At 55.8% G+C, this 14843-nt stretch overlaps 1 protein-coding gene across 1 annotated transcript; it reads left to right on the top strand.

Annotated features, from left to right (window-relative positions):
* The first annotated feature begins 3166 nt into the window (after positions 1 to 3166).
* CRYGN (crystallin gamma N) lies at positions 3167 to 13350 on the top strand. Its single transcript, XM_054655350.2, has 4 exons — positions 3167 to 3392; positions 5045 to 5293; positions 6970 to 7115; positions 13133 to 13350. Exons 1-4 carry the CDS (start codon positions 3372 to 3374, stop codon positions 13263 to 13265), a joined length of 549 nt encoding a protein of 182 aa, XP_054511325.1. The 5' UTR covers positions 3167 to 3371; the 3' UTR covers positions 13266 to 13350.
* Positions 13351 to 14843: the final 1493 nt, after the last annotated feature.

Below are 14843 nucleotides of genomic sequence, written 5' to 3'. Positions count from 1 at the left end.
AAGGGAACATGATTCAGCAGTAAAAAGAAATGAGAGACTAGGCCAGGAAAAGATATGAGGGAATCTTAAATGCATATTACTAAGTGGAAGAAACCAGTCTGAGAAAGCTACTTACTGTCTTAGTCCGTTTTGTGCCACTATAACAGAATACCACAGACTGGGTAATTTACAATGAACACAAATGTACTGGCTCACAGTTCTGGAGGCTGAGAAGTCTAACATCATGGCGCTGGCATCTTTCAAGGGCCTTCTTGCTGCATCATCCCATGGGAGAAGGGCAAAGAGAGGGTGAGAGAGAGCAAGCGGTTGACCTTGTAGCCCTTTATGGTCAGCGTTAATCCATGAATGAGGGTGAAGCCCTCATGACCTAAACCCTTCCCATGAGACCGCATCTTTCAACATTGTTGCATTGGGGATTAAGTTTCCAACACATGTGTTTTGGGGGACACGTTCAAACCGTAGTAGCTACATACTGTAAGATTCCAAATACATGACATCCTGAAAAAGGCAAAACCGTGAAGATAGTAAAAAGATCAGTGGTTGCCAGGAGTTAAGGGGGAGAGAGGGATAAACAGATGGAGCCCAGGGGACTTTTTTTTTTAATCTTTTTTTTTTTTTTTTTTTTTTGAGACGGAGTTTAACTCTGTCGTCCACGCTGGAGTGCAGTGGTGCAATCTTGGCTCACTACAACCTCCACCTTCCAGGTTCAAGCAATTCTCACTGCCTCAGCCTCCCAAGTAGCTAGGATTACAGGCGCCTGCCACCACGCCTAGCTAGTTTTTGTATTTTTAGTAGAGACAGGGTTTCGCCATGTTGGCCAGGCTGGTCTCAAACTCCTGACCTTAGGTGATCCACCCGCCCCGGCCTCCCAAAGTGCTGGGATTACAGGTGTGAGCCGCCGTGCCCAGCCCACACAGAGGACTTTTAAGGTGGTGAGAATACTCTACATGGTGCTCTAATGGTGGAACCATGGCATTACACTGTAGAGGCAGTAAAGTTCTACCTCCATCCTCTTAGGGTCCTGGCTGGGCCTGAGAAATAAATTGACCTAAAACAGATTAACAAGAGAAAAGCATACAAACTTATTTAATACAAGTTTTATGTGGCACGGGAGCCCTTATAAGGAGATGAAGACCCAAAGAAAAAGTTAAGAGTCAAACACTTACATACTCAACTGGACAAAGAGTAGCAAGCTGTGAAAAATCAACCACATTATGTGGGGAGGCTTTAAAAATGTGTTATTTTAACAAAGTCTACGCCGCATTCTCTCAACTTCTCATCCTGTATCCCGATGTATAACATAGGTTCATCGGTTGTGACAAATGAACCACTCTAATGGGGGCGCTGATTGTGGAGGAGGCTCTGTGTGTGTGTGTGTGTGTGTGTGTGTGTGGAGGGGCAGGGGGTATACAGGAAATTGCTGTACCTTTTGCTGAATTCAGCTTGAACCTAAAGCTGCTCTAAAAAATAAAACCTTTTTTTAAGGCTTATTTTTCCCTGTTGAAAATAAGGGAAGAGGCTTCCCTTTCCTCCCTTTTCTTGCAGAATTTCCTTCTCTGTCATTTTCAAATGTGTGTAAATCTTTTTAATGGCTAAACAAGCCTCTTGCCAGTCTAACAACTCAGTCATGTTTCCTCTGGGAGCCAGGACCATCTCTTTGAGTCTTGACATCAAGGAGTAAGTGCCCCCACCCTCCCCGTTTCCTGAGAAGCCTGACTTCAGCTGTCACCTGACTCCAAATTGCAAAACCCACCTCCAGTCATAGAGATACAAGAAAATCAGCAATTTTATCCTGAAAACATGAATGCAGTGGGTTGTGTCTGCTTGGCTACAGAAGAGTGAGATCTCTCTCCATCTTTGCGATCTCTTAGGGGAGAGATCGTGATGCAGATCGCATTCCAGTTTAAAGTTTATTCAATAATAAAATTGTTTTTTTTTCCTTCTACCTTCGTGGAGAAGTTTTCTGGGTTGGCTGGAGATTTTGTTTTTAATTTTATGTCCCCACCAGGGCCCAGGTCCAGAGGGAAACATTGGAATGTGTGGCTTGGCAAGTAAGGGCGCCAGTGGAGGCAGCTGGGCGGCGTCCCTGGGGAGGACCGTCCCTGGGTTCAAGGGTGACATGCAGGTTCTGGTTTGTACCCTGTCTACTTTTGAAAAGCTCCCACAGCAGAGGCAAGGTCACCCCTCTGCCCCAAGAATCACATAACCTCCTCTTCCTGGGCCTCAGTGTCTCATCTGTGAAATGGTCATAAAAATATACTGTTTGAAGGAAGAGCAGCCCAAACTCCTCCCCAAAGCTCCTCCCTGCCCTCCAGCAGAAGCCCCTGTGGAGCACCTGCCCCTCTCTCCTTTGATCTCAGAGCCTGTCCCCCACCACCCCAGCCATCTGAGTCATGAGTCCGGTGTTCCCAGCTCATCTCCCCAGCCGTGTGGGGGCTGCACATCCTGTGGGCTCCATGTTCGCTCTGCTCACTCCACAATCTCTGAGCCTCTGCTGTCTGCCAAGTGCTCGTTCTGGGCCCTGGGGAACTCTCCCTCCGCGGTGGGGCTGCTTTGTGCTGTAAACTGATCCTGGGCGTCCAGGGTGGCTTAGTTGGTGCAGCAGAGAGGCAAGGGGCAGAGCACTGTACCCCCAGCTCAGGGCAGCGCGGGTCACCTGGGCACCCTAGGCAGGATCTTCAAGGAGAGAGGGACCCAGGGAGGGAGAGTGCCAGGGAGGGAGGCAGGCAGGAAGAGAGCGGGAGGAGGGAGGCCTGACCTGGCCTGGCGTTTTGTGGGGTGTGGGGGGGTGCATCAGGGGCTGGGTGAGTTGGAGCCGGAGGTCTAAGGTGGGGACCTGGGAGCTCAGACCAGAGCAGCCAGGGGAGGGGCGGTCAAGGGCTGTCTGTCTGTCCGGGGAAGCTTGGGTTGCATCCTCGTGGAGACAAACAAGTTGGCACCAAGGCGAGACTACCTGCAGCCAGGTGAGAAAGGGGAGTGGGCTGGGGAGCTCGGAACAGGCCTTGGGAGGGAGGGAGATGGGCGTGAGGGCTGAGGGGCAGCGCAGGGGAAGAAAGGTTGGAGGGCTAGAGAGACACCTCCCCTCCTCCCCCCACCACTCCAGGGCAGGGCAGGGGCAGCCGCGGGCTGGGCGGGAGGGCTCAGGGAGGAAGGAGGCCCGGGAGCTAAACGCGGAGAGCACAGGGAGACCCCGGGCAGGGCGGGCTGCACTCGCGGTGGCACAGGGTGGCCTGGTGGCCCCTCGGGCTTAGCACGCCCGACAGCACTAACGCTCCGGGGCCGGACCAGCAAATCTTTTGTCCGGGGCGGCGCTGAGCCAGCAGGGCGCTGCCCGGTGTAAACGGGGACCCGCGGAAGGGGCGGGGCGCACCATGGCGCAGCGCTCGGGGAAGGTGAGTGCGTCCCTCAACCCCAAGGAAACCGAGTGGGGCTCCGCCTTCGCCCCCTGTGCTAGGGGATGCAGGAGGGTGCACACTGTTGATGGTGACAAATCCAAGGGAAGCTGGTTTAATTTCTTAATAAAATGGGGTGGCCTCGCTACTGGCCTGGGGCCTCTCTGGTGTGGATGGATAGGAAGGTCTCCATCTCCACTCCTTCCTTCTGGGATTCCAACCCCTCGCCCCGCAGTCAGGAGCAGGGAGGGTGGTCAGACTCCCTGGGGCTTCCTTGGGGTGGGGGAGGCTTGGCTTGTCCCATAGCCCTCCGCCCCACTGCTGCGGCTTCTTTGCCCAAGGCTGGCCTCTATGGCTTTTCCTTCCCAGGGTATCTTCAGGGACACTTAGGGCTGGTTCTCTGAAAAATGTTGAGATTTGAGGGAGCCCCGAATCCCTTTGGTGCCCAGACCTCCCTGAAGGTTTCAGGGGCCCTCTACCAGCCGTGCCTGGTGCAGGAAGGACGGGAGACCTGGCTCTCCCTCGCCCTCTCCAGTGCCCCTAGCCTAGCCACTCCCATGAAGCCTTTGGTCTCCAAGGCCACATTCCAGAGTGTCTGGGGGTGACTGTGTTGCTGTATCAGTCTGCATGGGCCAGGTGATGCTTCAGTAACAAAGGGCCCCAGTAACTCTGTGGTGCAGAACGCCAAGGTGTCTGCCTCCTTTCTGGTGAACGCATGTGGCCACGCCTGACTCCAAGGGGCCTGGAAGGGCAATTCTCGTGTTCTTTTGAGCGAACTGGAGACACTGGTGAGGCACAAGCGACCATAGTGATGGGGAACATCACTGCACTCTGGCAGGACCCTTCTAGGGCCACAGTTCTTGAAACCCAAAGAGTTACTGAATGGTTGAGATTTTAGGTTCCACAGCAGGAAATGAGTCTGGCGGGTTGTTATTGCTTCACTTTGTTTTGTTTCGGGACAAGGACAACCTGTGAGTGCCACGTAGCTATAAGACACGATGTCTGAACTCCCACCAGGGTGATGGAGCTCCAGATCTGATACATGCCTGCTACCCAAAGGAGTGACCTACACAACACAGAGAGACAGGGTGGCACTTATAAGCCCTCTTTTGCGAACATTAATCCCGAGCCAGGCCCTGACGCGGCTTCGGCTGATTCAGCCTCTCCAGTGAAGGAGGCCCAATCCCAGGAACCCGAATTTCTGCAAAATATATGCTGGGTTACCATGAGAGGGTTGTGGGTGAAGTTTCTTCTTTTGAAAACACCTCCTTTAATGTTATTATCAGCTTTATGTTTTAATAATTAAAAAATGAGTTAAAAATGCAGTGGAAGTTGAAAACAGCCCGTTTTGAAATGGGCACCTAGACAAAGGGGAAACCCCTGTCCCCAAATTGCTGCTGAAATTTGTCTGCCCCACTGTGAGCTCCTAAGGGTGGGGAGGAACAGGAGCTGTGTATGGCATCAGCCTGCCAGCTGTTCATTCTTTTGCCCAATTGGCAAATAGTGTTGGGCACCTACTGTGTGCAGCAGGTCTGGGCTTTTGGGGGCCTGGGAGTAGGGGTTCCATCCAGGGTGTTGGGACCCAGACGCCAGCCTCCAACGCTGACGGAGAGAAGCCCCTGACCCTGAGCTCTGTAACCTGCCCTTTCTAGATCACTCTCTATGAAGGCAAGCACTTCACAGGGCGGAAGCTGGAGGTCTCCGGGGACTGTGACAACTTCCAGGACCGGGGCTTTATGAACCGAGTGAACTCCATCCGCGTGGAGAGCGGAGCCTGGGTCTGCTTCGATCACCCCGACTTCCGGGGCCAGCAGTTCATCTTGGAGCACGGTGACTACCCCGACTTCTTCCGCTGGAACAGCCACAGTGACCACATGGGCTCCTGTCGGCCTGTAGGAATGGTGAGTGGGCCCGTCCACCAAAGGCTGAGTCTTCCTGCTGGAGGGACCGAGGGTCAGCCCTGGCAGACAGTGGCAAGGAATTGGGGAGCATGGGCCTCCCGGCTTTAAAGTCTGTAAGACTGAGGGAGCTATACCCAGAGCCACCTGCTGGCATGAGGTGAGTAGGTGGGGGGCCAAGTTGCTATGAACTGAGTGGGAGTGGCCCTGAGTTTTCATACAGGTATCAATAAACCACTTTAAGTTTCGAAGCCAAAAATCTAGCTGCATTTTCCATTTCAAATGCTGTTGAAATCATCCAAATTTAGATTTCCAGCCAGATAGGGGACACTCCGCCAATGGGAGGCTGATTTGGGCCTAGTGTGGCCACTAGTACAGGTGGTCTTGTGGCACATTCTGGAGCCTTCCATGCTCCGGTCTTGGAATGGCTGATGGAGGAAGCTGAAGAATCACCCGCCTGTCAGGGGAAAATTGGGGGGCAGGTCCCTTGGAATTACACAGGTAGCTGCCGCCCAAGAGGTGTGTGCAGGGAGGGCAGACGAGGGGCATGGCTCCCCGGTGGCGAAAGACTGTTTCGGTCCAGCTGCTCCTAGGGTGGGATTTAAGCAAGGCCGTTCCCCCAGGTCATGGGTACTCACTGACCTGCTGTGAGCTCTGGAGCTTCAGGTGGGGAGTGGCGGACTCCTGAGCCTGGGGGCGCGCATCTCTCATCACAGAGCGTCTCGCTTATGTCTGCTGAGGACCCTCCCCCGATGCCTGGGCTGGGCGGTTCTGGTGAACGTCTGAGGAACTCCAGTAAAGGGGCTTTTGCGTGGTGCCCCCTCTCTTTTCTGTATCAGTTGCAAAACCAGCTGGGCTTTGGCATCTCAAATTGTAAGAATGCTTTCTTAGTGTTTCTTCCAGGCTGTGGTCCATTTGGAAAAAAGAAATTTAAATGGTTGGCCCTGGACCCTGCATAATGCTATTTATATGAAAAATATCCTTGGTATCTTGCGAACTGCTGTTCTCCTAAGAGCTATCCTGGGGCCAGCTGTGACGCAGACCAGGCCCTGCCGGCTTCTGAGCCAGGCAGGGGCTGGCCCTCCTCTGTCTTTTGGAAATGCGGGAATCATATAGGGAGACGTGCTGAGCCTAGGGGACAATGATGTCAAGGCCAGCAGGGGTTTCAGCACATGAGATCTGGTATTTGTTTTAGATTTTTGGCTTTATGTTTTACTAAAAGGTTCTATTACAGTTTTAAAATGTTATCATTTGAAGGCTTGCCCATGGGCTGTGGCCCAGGGGTGGGGAAGTCAGAACCCGGAGTGTGTTGCTGTGATCAGGGCCGGAGTCCCCCACGCTGAGCACCCAGAGGGAGCCCCGTGACCCCAGCCCTGGTCTGAGTGTGACCGCTGGCCTCTGGTCAGTTTGGCCCTCTTTGGACCTCAGATTTTCTAGTTGTAGAAAGAGGAGCTTGGACCAGCTCAGTGGCTTGGAACATTTTTAGAGTAATAGAACCCTTTCTTCCAACCACATCTCATGTGGAAGAACAAACAGAAGTGTGGGGTTGAAGTGTGTGGGGTGGGGGTGCCCAGTGCCTTGGGTACCTCCTAATTCCTTCCTGCATGGGGCTTCTGTTTCTGGGAGAGGGGAATTCACAGCAACCTCCTTCTTTCCTTCTTTTTTGCTTGGTCTTGGAGCACGGGGAACATTTCCGCCTAGAAATCTTCGAGGGTTGCAACTTCACGGGCCAGTGCCTGGAGTTCCTGGAGGACAGCCCCTTCCTCCAGAGCAGGGGCTGGGTCAAGAACTGTGTGAACACCATCAAGGTGTACGGGGACGGAGCGTGAGTACAGGCCACGTGGCCGCACCCCGAGGCCCGGCTAGGCCCTTCAGCACCAGGCGTGGGAGGCTGCCCGCCACACAGGGGTGGTGGGTGGGGTGGGAATGAGACCTCCAGCAGTGGGCAGCGTGTCCCTGGCCCCACAGGCCCTCTCCTTTCCTCAGCTGCCTCACCTGCCCCAGTCAAGCAGCGGGGAGCTTCCCCTGTGGCCCAGAAGGGCCTCAGAGAGGGACTCTGGGCCCCAGAGGCACCCTGAGACCTTCCCTCTAGGGCCTCAGTCCAGGAACAGAGGTAGGAGAGTACCTTGAAAGTTGCACGGTTCTCTACGATTGATCTGATACAAGGGGCCGCCTTTGGTTTTCTTGAACCGGGGGACACCTGCTTACCAAGGGGTCCTCCAGGGCCTTATGGGCTGGAAAAGCCACAGTGGGCTCACTTGCTCTGAGAAGGGTGGACCAGCCCACCCTGCCCCCGCGCCTACCCAGCAGAGCTGACCCCTGAACCGGGCCTCTCTGCAAACCCCCACCACCCTGGCCTCTGGGAGGAGATGGACTTCGGGGTGGCTCACTTCTGGACAGAAAGTAGCTGGGGGAATTTTGCCCAGGCCCAGATGGGTTTGTCTGCCCCACACTTGGGTTTCCTCCTGGTCAACCAAGGGCAGCCTGTGTGCCCCCTCCTGCCCTCCCGCACACTCCCCTTTTGCAACTATCCTCTGAGCACCTTCAAGTTGGCCATGTATTTTCATTGTCCAGCCCACACCTCTAGGTCAGGTAGATATTATCGCCCCCGTTCTACAAAGGGCAAGCTGGGACTCAGAAGGCTGACTGCCCGGCCGCCCCGTGGGAGTGGCACAGCTGAGACTGCAGCCAAGCCTGTGTCTGTCCCTGTTCCAGAGCTAGCCGCTTTCCCAGGCCTCAGTCCCCTCCCCTCAGGCCAAGAGCCCCTCACACAGGTTCCAGCTGGCTGTGCATGGTTCTGGCGCCTATCGAAGCAATTGAGGAACAATTTGCCGTCTATAATACAGAGGTTCAAGGCCATGGAGCTTCGGAGGGGATGCAGGGGGCAGAGGGACTGCAGGGAGACAGAGACTGGGCCGAGGCAGAGCTGGGCACAGGTGGTACCCCATGTCCATGGGCTCCAACCGCACAGCGAAAATATCCCCCCACAATTGTGTCTATGCTGAATATGTACATTATTCCCTGAAAGATACTGTACAACTATTTACATAGCGTTTATGTTGGATTAGGTATCATAAGTAATCTGGAGATGATTTCGAGTCCAGTAAGTCCTCACTCAACATTGTGGATAGGTCCTTGGAAACTGTGACTTTAAGTGAAACGATGTATGGCAGGTCCTCGAATATGTCGTCTTGTTCAATGTGGATTCATTATAAAATTGATGAGGGGAGAAATGGCTTTGTTATATATCATGTGCTTAAAGCCACGGTTCCCAAGAACCTACTGACGGTGTTAAGTGAGGACTTACTATATATGGGAGGATACACATGGGTTATATGCAAATACAGTGCCATTTTAAATCAGGAACTTGAGCATCCTCGGATTTTGATATCCAAGGGAGGTCCTGGAACCAGTTCCCAGGGATAGGAAGGGACTGTGTACATCCCACCTTTCCCCGGTGGCCTGATGTTGGCCCCCTTCCTGCTGTTTCTGTCACTCTAGCTGGCTCCAGGATTCCGTTTTACGAAATTGCATTTTGCCCTAAATTGGTGGCACCTGGAGCCCAGGGGTGGCATTCCAAAACAAGAATTTGCCCTGGAAAACTTGCTGGCTAAATTGTGTCTTGTAAGGCCCAAGTCATGCCTTTGCATGGAGGATGTCCTGAGGCCCTAGACACAATCCCCCCGGCCCACCCCCAACGCTCAGGGGCTTGTTGAGAACGAAGGTGGGGAAGGTGGAGGCTAACATTTCTCTGACTGAGGGGCACACAATCCCCACTGTCCCTGAGAGGAGCCAGCCATCGGGACCCCAGGTGGGGGACCCAGGAGCTCAGCCTTTGCCGCCTAAGACTCTTACTCTTACACAAATGTAAGCCCTTGTCAAGGAGGTAACGCCCCCAGGTCCCCTGGATCCGGAGGGGACACTGCTAGGAGGCCTTTCCTGGGGTCGGGGGAGTGGGCAAGGCAGGGCCCCTCCACCACCTCCCACTGCCAAGACTCCTTCCCTCTGGGTCCCACATCAGCCCAGGCATGACCCATCCCCTCAGACCCGTGTCCTGGTGGGCTCTTGGAGGGAAATGCACTGGCGTTCTGCCCCCACCTACCCTCACCTGGGGAAGGGCACAGTGCTGATGTGGGCAGGACAGGCCCCTGCCCTTTCCTCTGTCTGCCTCCTCCCAGTAGCCACAGCCAGGACAGGGGACGGCAGGATGGGTGGTTCCCCGCCCCCTCCTTTTGGGGGTGTCCATGTGAGAACCCTCATGTGGCCCAGGACATGGCTTGGGGCATTTCTTGCCCACCACAGGGTAGGAAAGGACCAGCTGACTCTCTGAGGTGCCTCTGAGGGCCCAGCTGTGGCACAGGTGTGGGGTTGGAAAGCTGTAGGTGTGGAGGGGCATGGAAACAGGGGCCATGAGGGTGGGGTCCAGGCTGGACCAGGCCTGCCCTGAGTCCCCCAGCAGGTGCTCCAGGCTGGCTCACACCCTCTGCCTCTCTCTCTTCCTTCCTGGCCCCAACCCTTGAGGCAGCAGACTGTGCCAGGCACCAGGCATGACAAGCCTCACTCGTCTCAGAGATGGTGAGGGAAGGACAGGGTTGGGCCAGCCCATGCTCCGAGCTGTCCTGAGGTGTCTTCCTTGGACCACACGCCCCTTTCCAGGCAGAGGCCACTATCCTGGACCTCCAGTCTCTTCCTCCTGGTCCCCCGTTCCCTCCCCACCGCACCTTCCTGCTTTTCTGGGCCGGGCCCACAGCTTCCTGGGTGATGAAGAGCTGTGTTCTCTCCTGCCCCCACCAGCCCGAGGTCCTCCAGGCTCTGTAAAGACTTGTCCTGACTGTTTCTGCTCTCTGGGTTGTTGGTGGCTGCCCCAGTGGTGTGCAGAAGGGGAGGAGGACAGGAAGGGGCCCTGCTTGGGACTCCCCAACCCTCCTCTGTGCCCTGCAGGCTCCTCCATGCAACTGCACCCCCACAGCCCATTTCCTCTGCAGGGGAGGCCCCGTGAGGGCAGGAGGGGGCAGGAACCGTGTTGTGTGACCATGGCACCTCTCATACCTGACACAGTGTTGGGCACACATGTGGGAACCTGCTGGCATTCACTGAATGAACGGTGCCCTCTGTGCTAGGCCCCCCACCAGGTGCTGGGGGTACTGTCTGTGCAAGGTGGTCCTTATCAGGGAACAGGAGTGTGTGGGGCATGCAGTGATGGCGGGAGTGCATCCTTGCCAAGGACGGCTGAAATGCAGTGGCGCAATCTCGGCTCACTGCAACCTCCGCCTCCCTGGTTCAAGCAATTATCTTGCCTCAGTCTCCCAAGTAGCTGGGATTACAGGTGCCCACCACCACGCCCAGCTAATTTTTGTATTTTTAGTAGAGACGGGGTTTCACCACATTGGCCGGGCTGCTCTCAAACTCCTGACTACAAGAGATCTGCCTGCCTCGGCCTCCCAAAATTCTGAGATTACAGGCGTGAGCCCCCATGCCCGGCCAGGACTGGTCAGTTTTAAAATGTGGACATTACTGGGCCTGTCCCCACACATGTCACACCCCAGCATGGACCCCACAGAGCACTGGGGAAGGAAATAAAAGCAGAGGTGGGCACCGTGGGTGCCTTTGTGTAGCCCAGAGTGAAGGGGCCGCTCGGCCGGGAGGGGTTGCTGGGTGGCCAGGCTGTGCAGGCTTTTCTCTCCGGAGTCCCGGGGGACTTCCTGGCAGCCCCTGATCCCCACTCCCCTGGCCTCCAGGTGGGTCCTGTATGAGGAGCCCAACTACCACGGCCGCATGTACGTGGTGGAGAGTGGCGACTTCCGCAGCTTCTCGGACTGGGAGGCCCACAGCGCACGAGCGCAGTCGCTCCACAAGGTGGTCAACTTCTTCCAGCCGAGCCCTCCCACCGGGATGGCCGGGCGCAGCTCTGGGGACAGGGGCAACCCCTTGCGGTCCCACCCAGACCTCGGGACCTTGGGCGATAAAAGTCCTCAAAGCCAACGGGCGGCTTCTGAGTGCTCTCTTGGCAGTGGGCATCCCAGCCCTGGGAGGAGCTGGATGATCCAGGGCGCTTTCCTGGACTCCCAGGGACCCCCTGGGCCAGGGAGGGGAGAGTGGTGGGGAGAGGTGGTGAGAAGCAATGGGGATGGGGCAGGGCCGGAACCCAGGCCGGTTCAGGACTCCCCAGGCTCACTTGGGGCTCTGCCTCTCTGTGACTCGGCAAGGTGAGGCTGCCAGGCCATGTGGCCAAAGGCCTGACCCAGGGTCTCTGTGTCTGATCTCTGGGTTTTATCCTCATGGCTAATCTTGGCCTCGGAGTTTCTAAGGGAGACCCCTCTGGAAGGATGGTTTCGACCCAGGGCAGACCCCTCTCCTGCGAGAGAGAAAACAGTTAGTGGTGGTGAGTGTCAGGGTGGGGGCTTAGCTTGAACAGGTGGGCTCTGTGGGAATGGAGGGGCTTTCGGGGAGAAAGGGGCATGGGGCATGTCTGCTGCAGCCGTAGCCCCTGGAGCAGTAGGGCCGGCAGACCCAGAACCGGCGGCTCGCGTCTTCAGCTGGTGCAGCACCAAGCGCTCACCTGTAGAATTCCTCCATTCCTGGGCCCTCTCCAGGACACTGGGTCCTCCTGTTGGGGTGGGTTGAATCTAGAGGGGACACCCCACCCTTGAGGGGCAGAGGGGGGGGAAAAGTCTGTCCTGGAAGGAGATACTCGGCCCAGGCAGTGGGGTTCCTGGGCATAAGAGCTCCACGTCGCCAAAAGCATCCCCCCACTCCCTCCCCACCCACGCCTATGCTTCCAACTCACTGGGGAGAGAGGAAAGGTCCCACGAGGGGGAACTCTGGTCCCTGGGGGTGGCCCAGGTAACTCCCTGCTGCCGGCAGCCCTCCAGCAGAGTCCTGAATGGAGCCTGCCTGTGAGGAAACCATAGCCCACCGCAGAAGGAGGCAACAGATGGAGTGCTCTGGGCTTCTGAGGAGAACACAGGGGCCCTGGACCCGAGATTCCTGAGCATGGGGTCTCCTGGACATGGAGACCCCAAAGATGTCCACATGGCCTGTGCCTGGACCAAGGCCTGGCTGGATGAGGGTTCAGTGGGGGGCCAGGTGCATGGGTTGGATCACCCGTGTGCCCACAGAGTTCTGGCTGTGGTTCTGACTCCTGGTCCGGCCTCTAATCCCCGACTGCGATCCCAGAGTCCCCCCAACCAGCTGGCTCCCGACTGGCCTCTCAGTTCCCGGGTCCTCCCACCACACATCTTGCTCCCGTTTTCTGAGTAGATGGAGGAGTTTGGATGGGGATCAGCCCCTCTAGGCTGGTCGCCCGGCTCAGGACTCCCAGGGAAAGCCCATGAGCCCTGGGTTACTATCTGAGTTGAACTGAGACATGCCGACAGGCCTGGGGGGTGATGGATGTACAGCAGGGACCTCAGGGAGGGAACACAGGGTTCCCGAGAGAAAAACAAAATCTCAGGGGCTGATTCTGCCGCAGAGTGTGGTGGCCTGAGTGTGGTGGGCCAGGGGATGGCTGTCCCGTTCCTGGGTGTCCTCCAACCTGTCCCCATCCCTCGCTGAGAGAGCAATGGAAAAAGAGTCACGATGGGTCACCCAATTCACCCAAGACAATGCCCCACCAAGAGGTGGGTGGCAAAGACGGAGGGGCCCCATGACTGCTGTGGGACCCCCGTAGGCTGTCCCATGACAGCCGAGGCCAAATGAAGACATGAAACCACTAGGCAACCGTCCACTCCGCCCAGGAAAGGGGAAGGGGCTCCCTGCTGCCATGTGGTAGATGGGTCCCCAAAAGGCCTGCTCTGTACCCCTAATGCCCTGGCCCCACCTCCTTTCACCTGCAAATCACAGAGCATGGAGCCCTAGAAGCTTCGGAGCTGAGGACTTCCAGCTGAGCAGCTCTCTTCAATCAGATCAAGGACCGGAAGAGGCCACCACAAAACCAGCAACAACCCAGCCACCTTTCCTGACTGCAAACCTCTGAGCCTGGAACCGATTGACATGTAAATGCACCTGCACTGTTTCTGAGCCGGGAGAGTGTTTACTTAAAATCATGCCCTCAGTTTTCATTTCTCTGCCAGTTTGTTAGGGAGGTGGAGCCTTCTGTGTGTCATATCTGCCAGCAGGAGGCCCTCCCCACCCATGGCAAGGGCCCTGTCTCTTCTGAAACAGCCGTCCAACCCTCTACCCCACAGCCTCCTTGGGCCTTGGCACCCTGCTGGCCTCAGGCCTCCACAATCTCGCACCTCAGCCCACAGCTGATGACGGTGATGATGTTGATGAATATTTATGGAGCACTGACTTAATGCCAGGCTCTGTAGTAGCTGGAATCTGTGTAATTTTACTTAATCATATACAATAATGCCAAGATGATGATATGCTTATCACCACTGTACAGTTGAGGAGAGCCAGCCACAGACAGGTTAAGCAACTTGCCCAGGGTCACACAGCAGTCAGGACTAAAACCCAGGTCTGGCTGGCTGATTGATCCTTTTCGTTCCTAACCACTCCTCTATAGAGCACCACACATTTGCATATTTAGATATATTTTTGTCATGAATTTGGCGCAAACCCAAAGCCTCTCCAGGCCTCAGACCCTGTTCTGTGAAATGAGTGCAATCATGTCTGCTGTACCAACTGTATACCCTTGTAAAAGCCAAAGGCGTGACCCATGAGCGGGTACCATATGAGGGCTGGTTAGTAGTAGGTGACCCAGTAGGTGACGGGGTGGGGAAGCAGGCAGGGGAGTGGCATCACAGGAGAGAAGGTAACTTGGCTCCAAACTCCAACCTGATTCCCACTCCATCCCTCACTAGGATGTGACATTGGAGAAGCCACTGCTGTGTGTCTCAGTGTCTTCAGACGTACAGCAGTGGTAATCATTCCGCCCCCTCATAGGCAATTAATGCCTGGGGAATGAAATGAGAACTGCAGGCCCCACCAGTTCAGTCCAGGTCCTTGGGAGTCACGGGAAAAACCAGGCCTAGCAGCCCTTCCCATGAGTTCCAGAGGCTTCCCCTGAACTCTTCCTCTCCTCCCCAGCACCAAGGCCTAGCAGCACCTCATTAACTGGTGATTTAATGCTTCTCGAATGGGCTTTGTGCTCCTGGGTGACCTCCCCCTCACCCCAGCCCCCTGCTCCCTAATCTGTCAGCAAATCTGCTTTTTGTCTGAAAGAGGAAAAACAAGATTCCCACCAAAGTGCTTGTGGGCAGCTTGTAATTTATCTGAAGTCCGTCCAGGGGTCGATGGACCGAGGGTGAGAGGCCCTCAAGAGCCACACATGCTTCACATATTTCTACCTCCCTCTGTGGTTTGGAAAGCTGGGACTTTCACAGAGCCATCCCCTCATGTCCTCAGCCCTAGGTCCCCCTGCCCTGCTGGCCCCCTGTGCACTGTTTATCAGGCCCAGTCTGACCACAGGAAAAACATTCCCTTTGAATCCCCCCAGCCACCCCATCCCCCGCGCCAAGAAGTTCCTCTCACCAGCCAAGGGCTGGTCCAAGAAGTCTCTGTTGGCCCCTTCCCCTTCCTGGGCCTCCCTCCCGTGCCCCGAGGTGGC

This window comes from Pan troglodytes, chromosome 6 (genome assembly GCF_028858775.2).
Source record: "Pan troglodytes isolate AG18354 chromosome 6, NHGRI_mPanTro3-v2.0_pri, whole genome shotgun sequence".
Lineage (NCBI taxonomy): Eukaryota > Metazoa > Chordata > Mammalia > Primates > Hominidae > Pan > Pan troglodytes.
This window is presented reverse-complemented; position numbering and strand designations above follow the sequence as displayed.

Excerpts from the sequence above, each read along its gene's own strand:
- CRYGN (XM_054655350.2), top strand. The coding sequence starts at position 3,372 with ATGGCGCAGCGCTCGGGGAAG. Across the intron at positions 3,393-5,044 it reads TGGCGCAGCGCTCGGGGAAG|ATCACTCTCTATGAAGGCAA; the intron begins GTGAGTGCGTCC and ends TGCCCTTTCTAG. Across the intron at positions 5,294-6,969 it reads CCTGTCGGCCTGTAGGAATG|CACGGGGAACATTTCCGCCT; the intron begins GTGAGTGGGCCC and ends TTGGTCTTGGAG.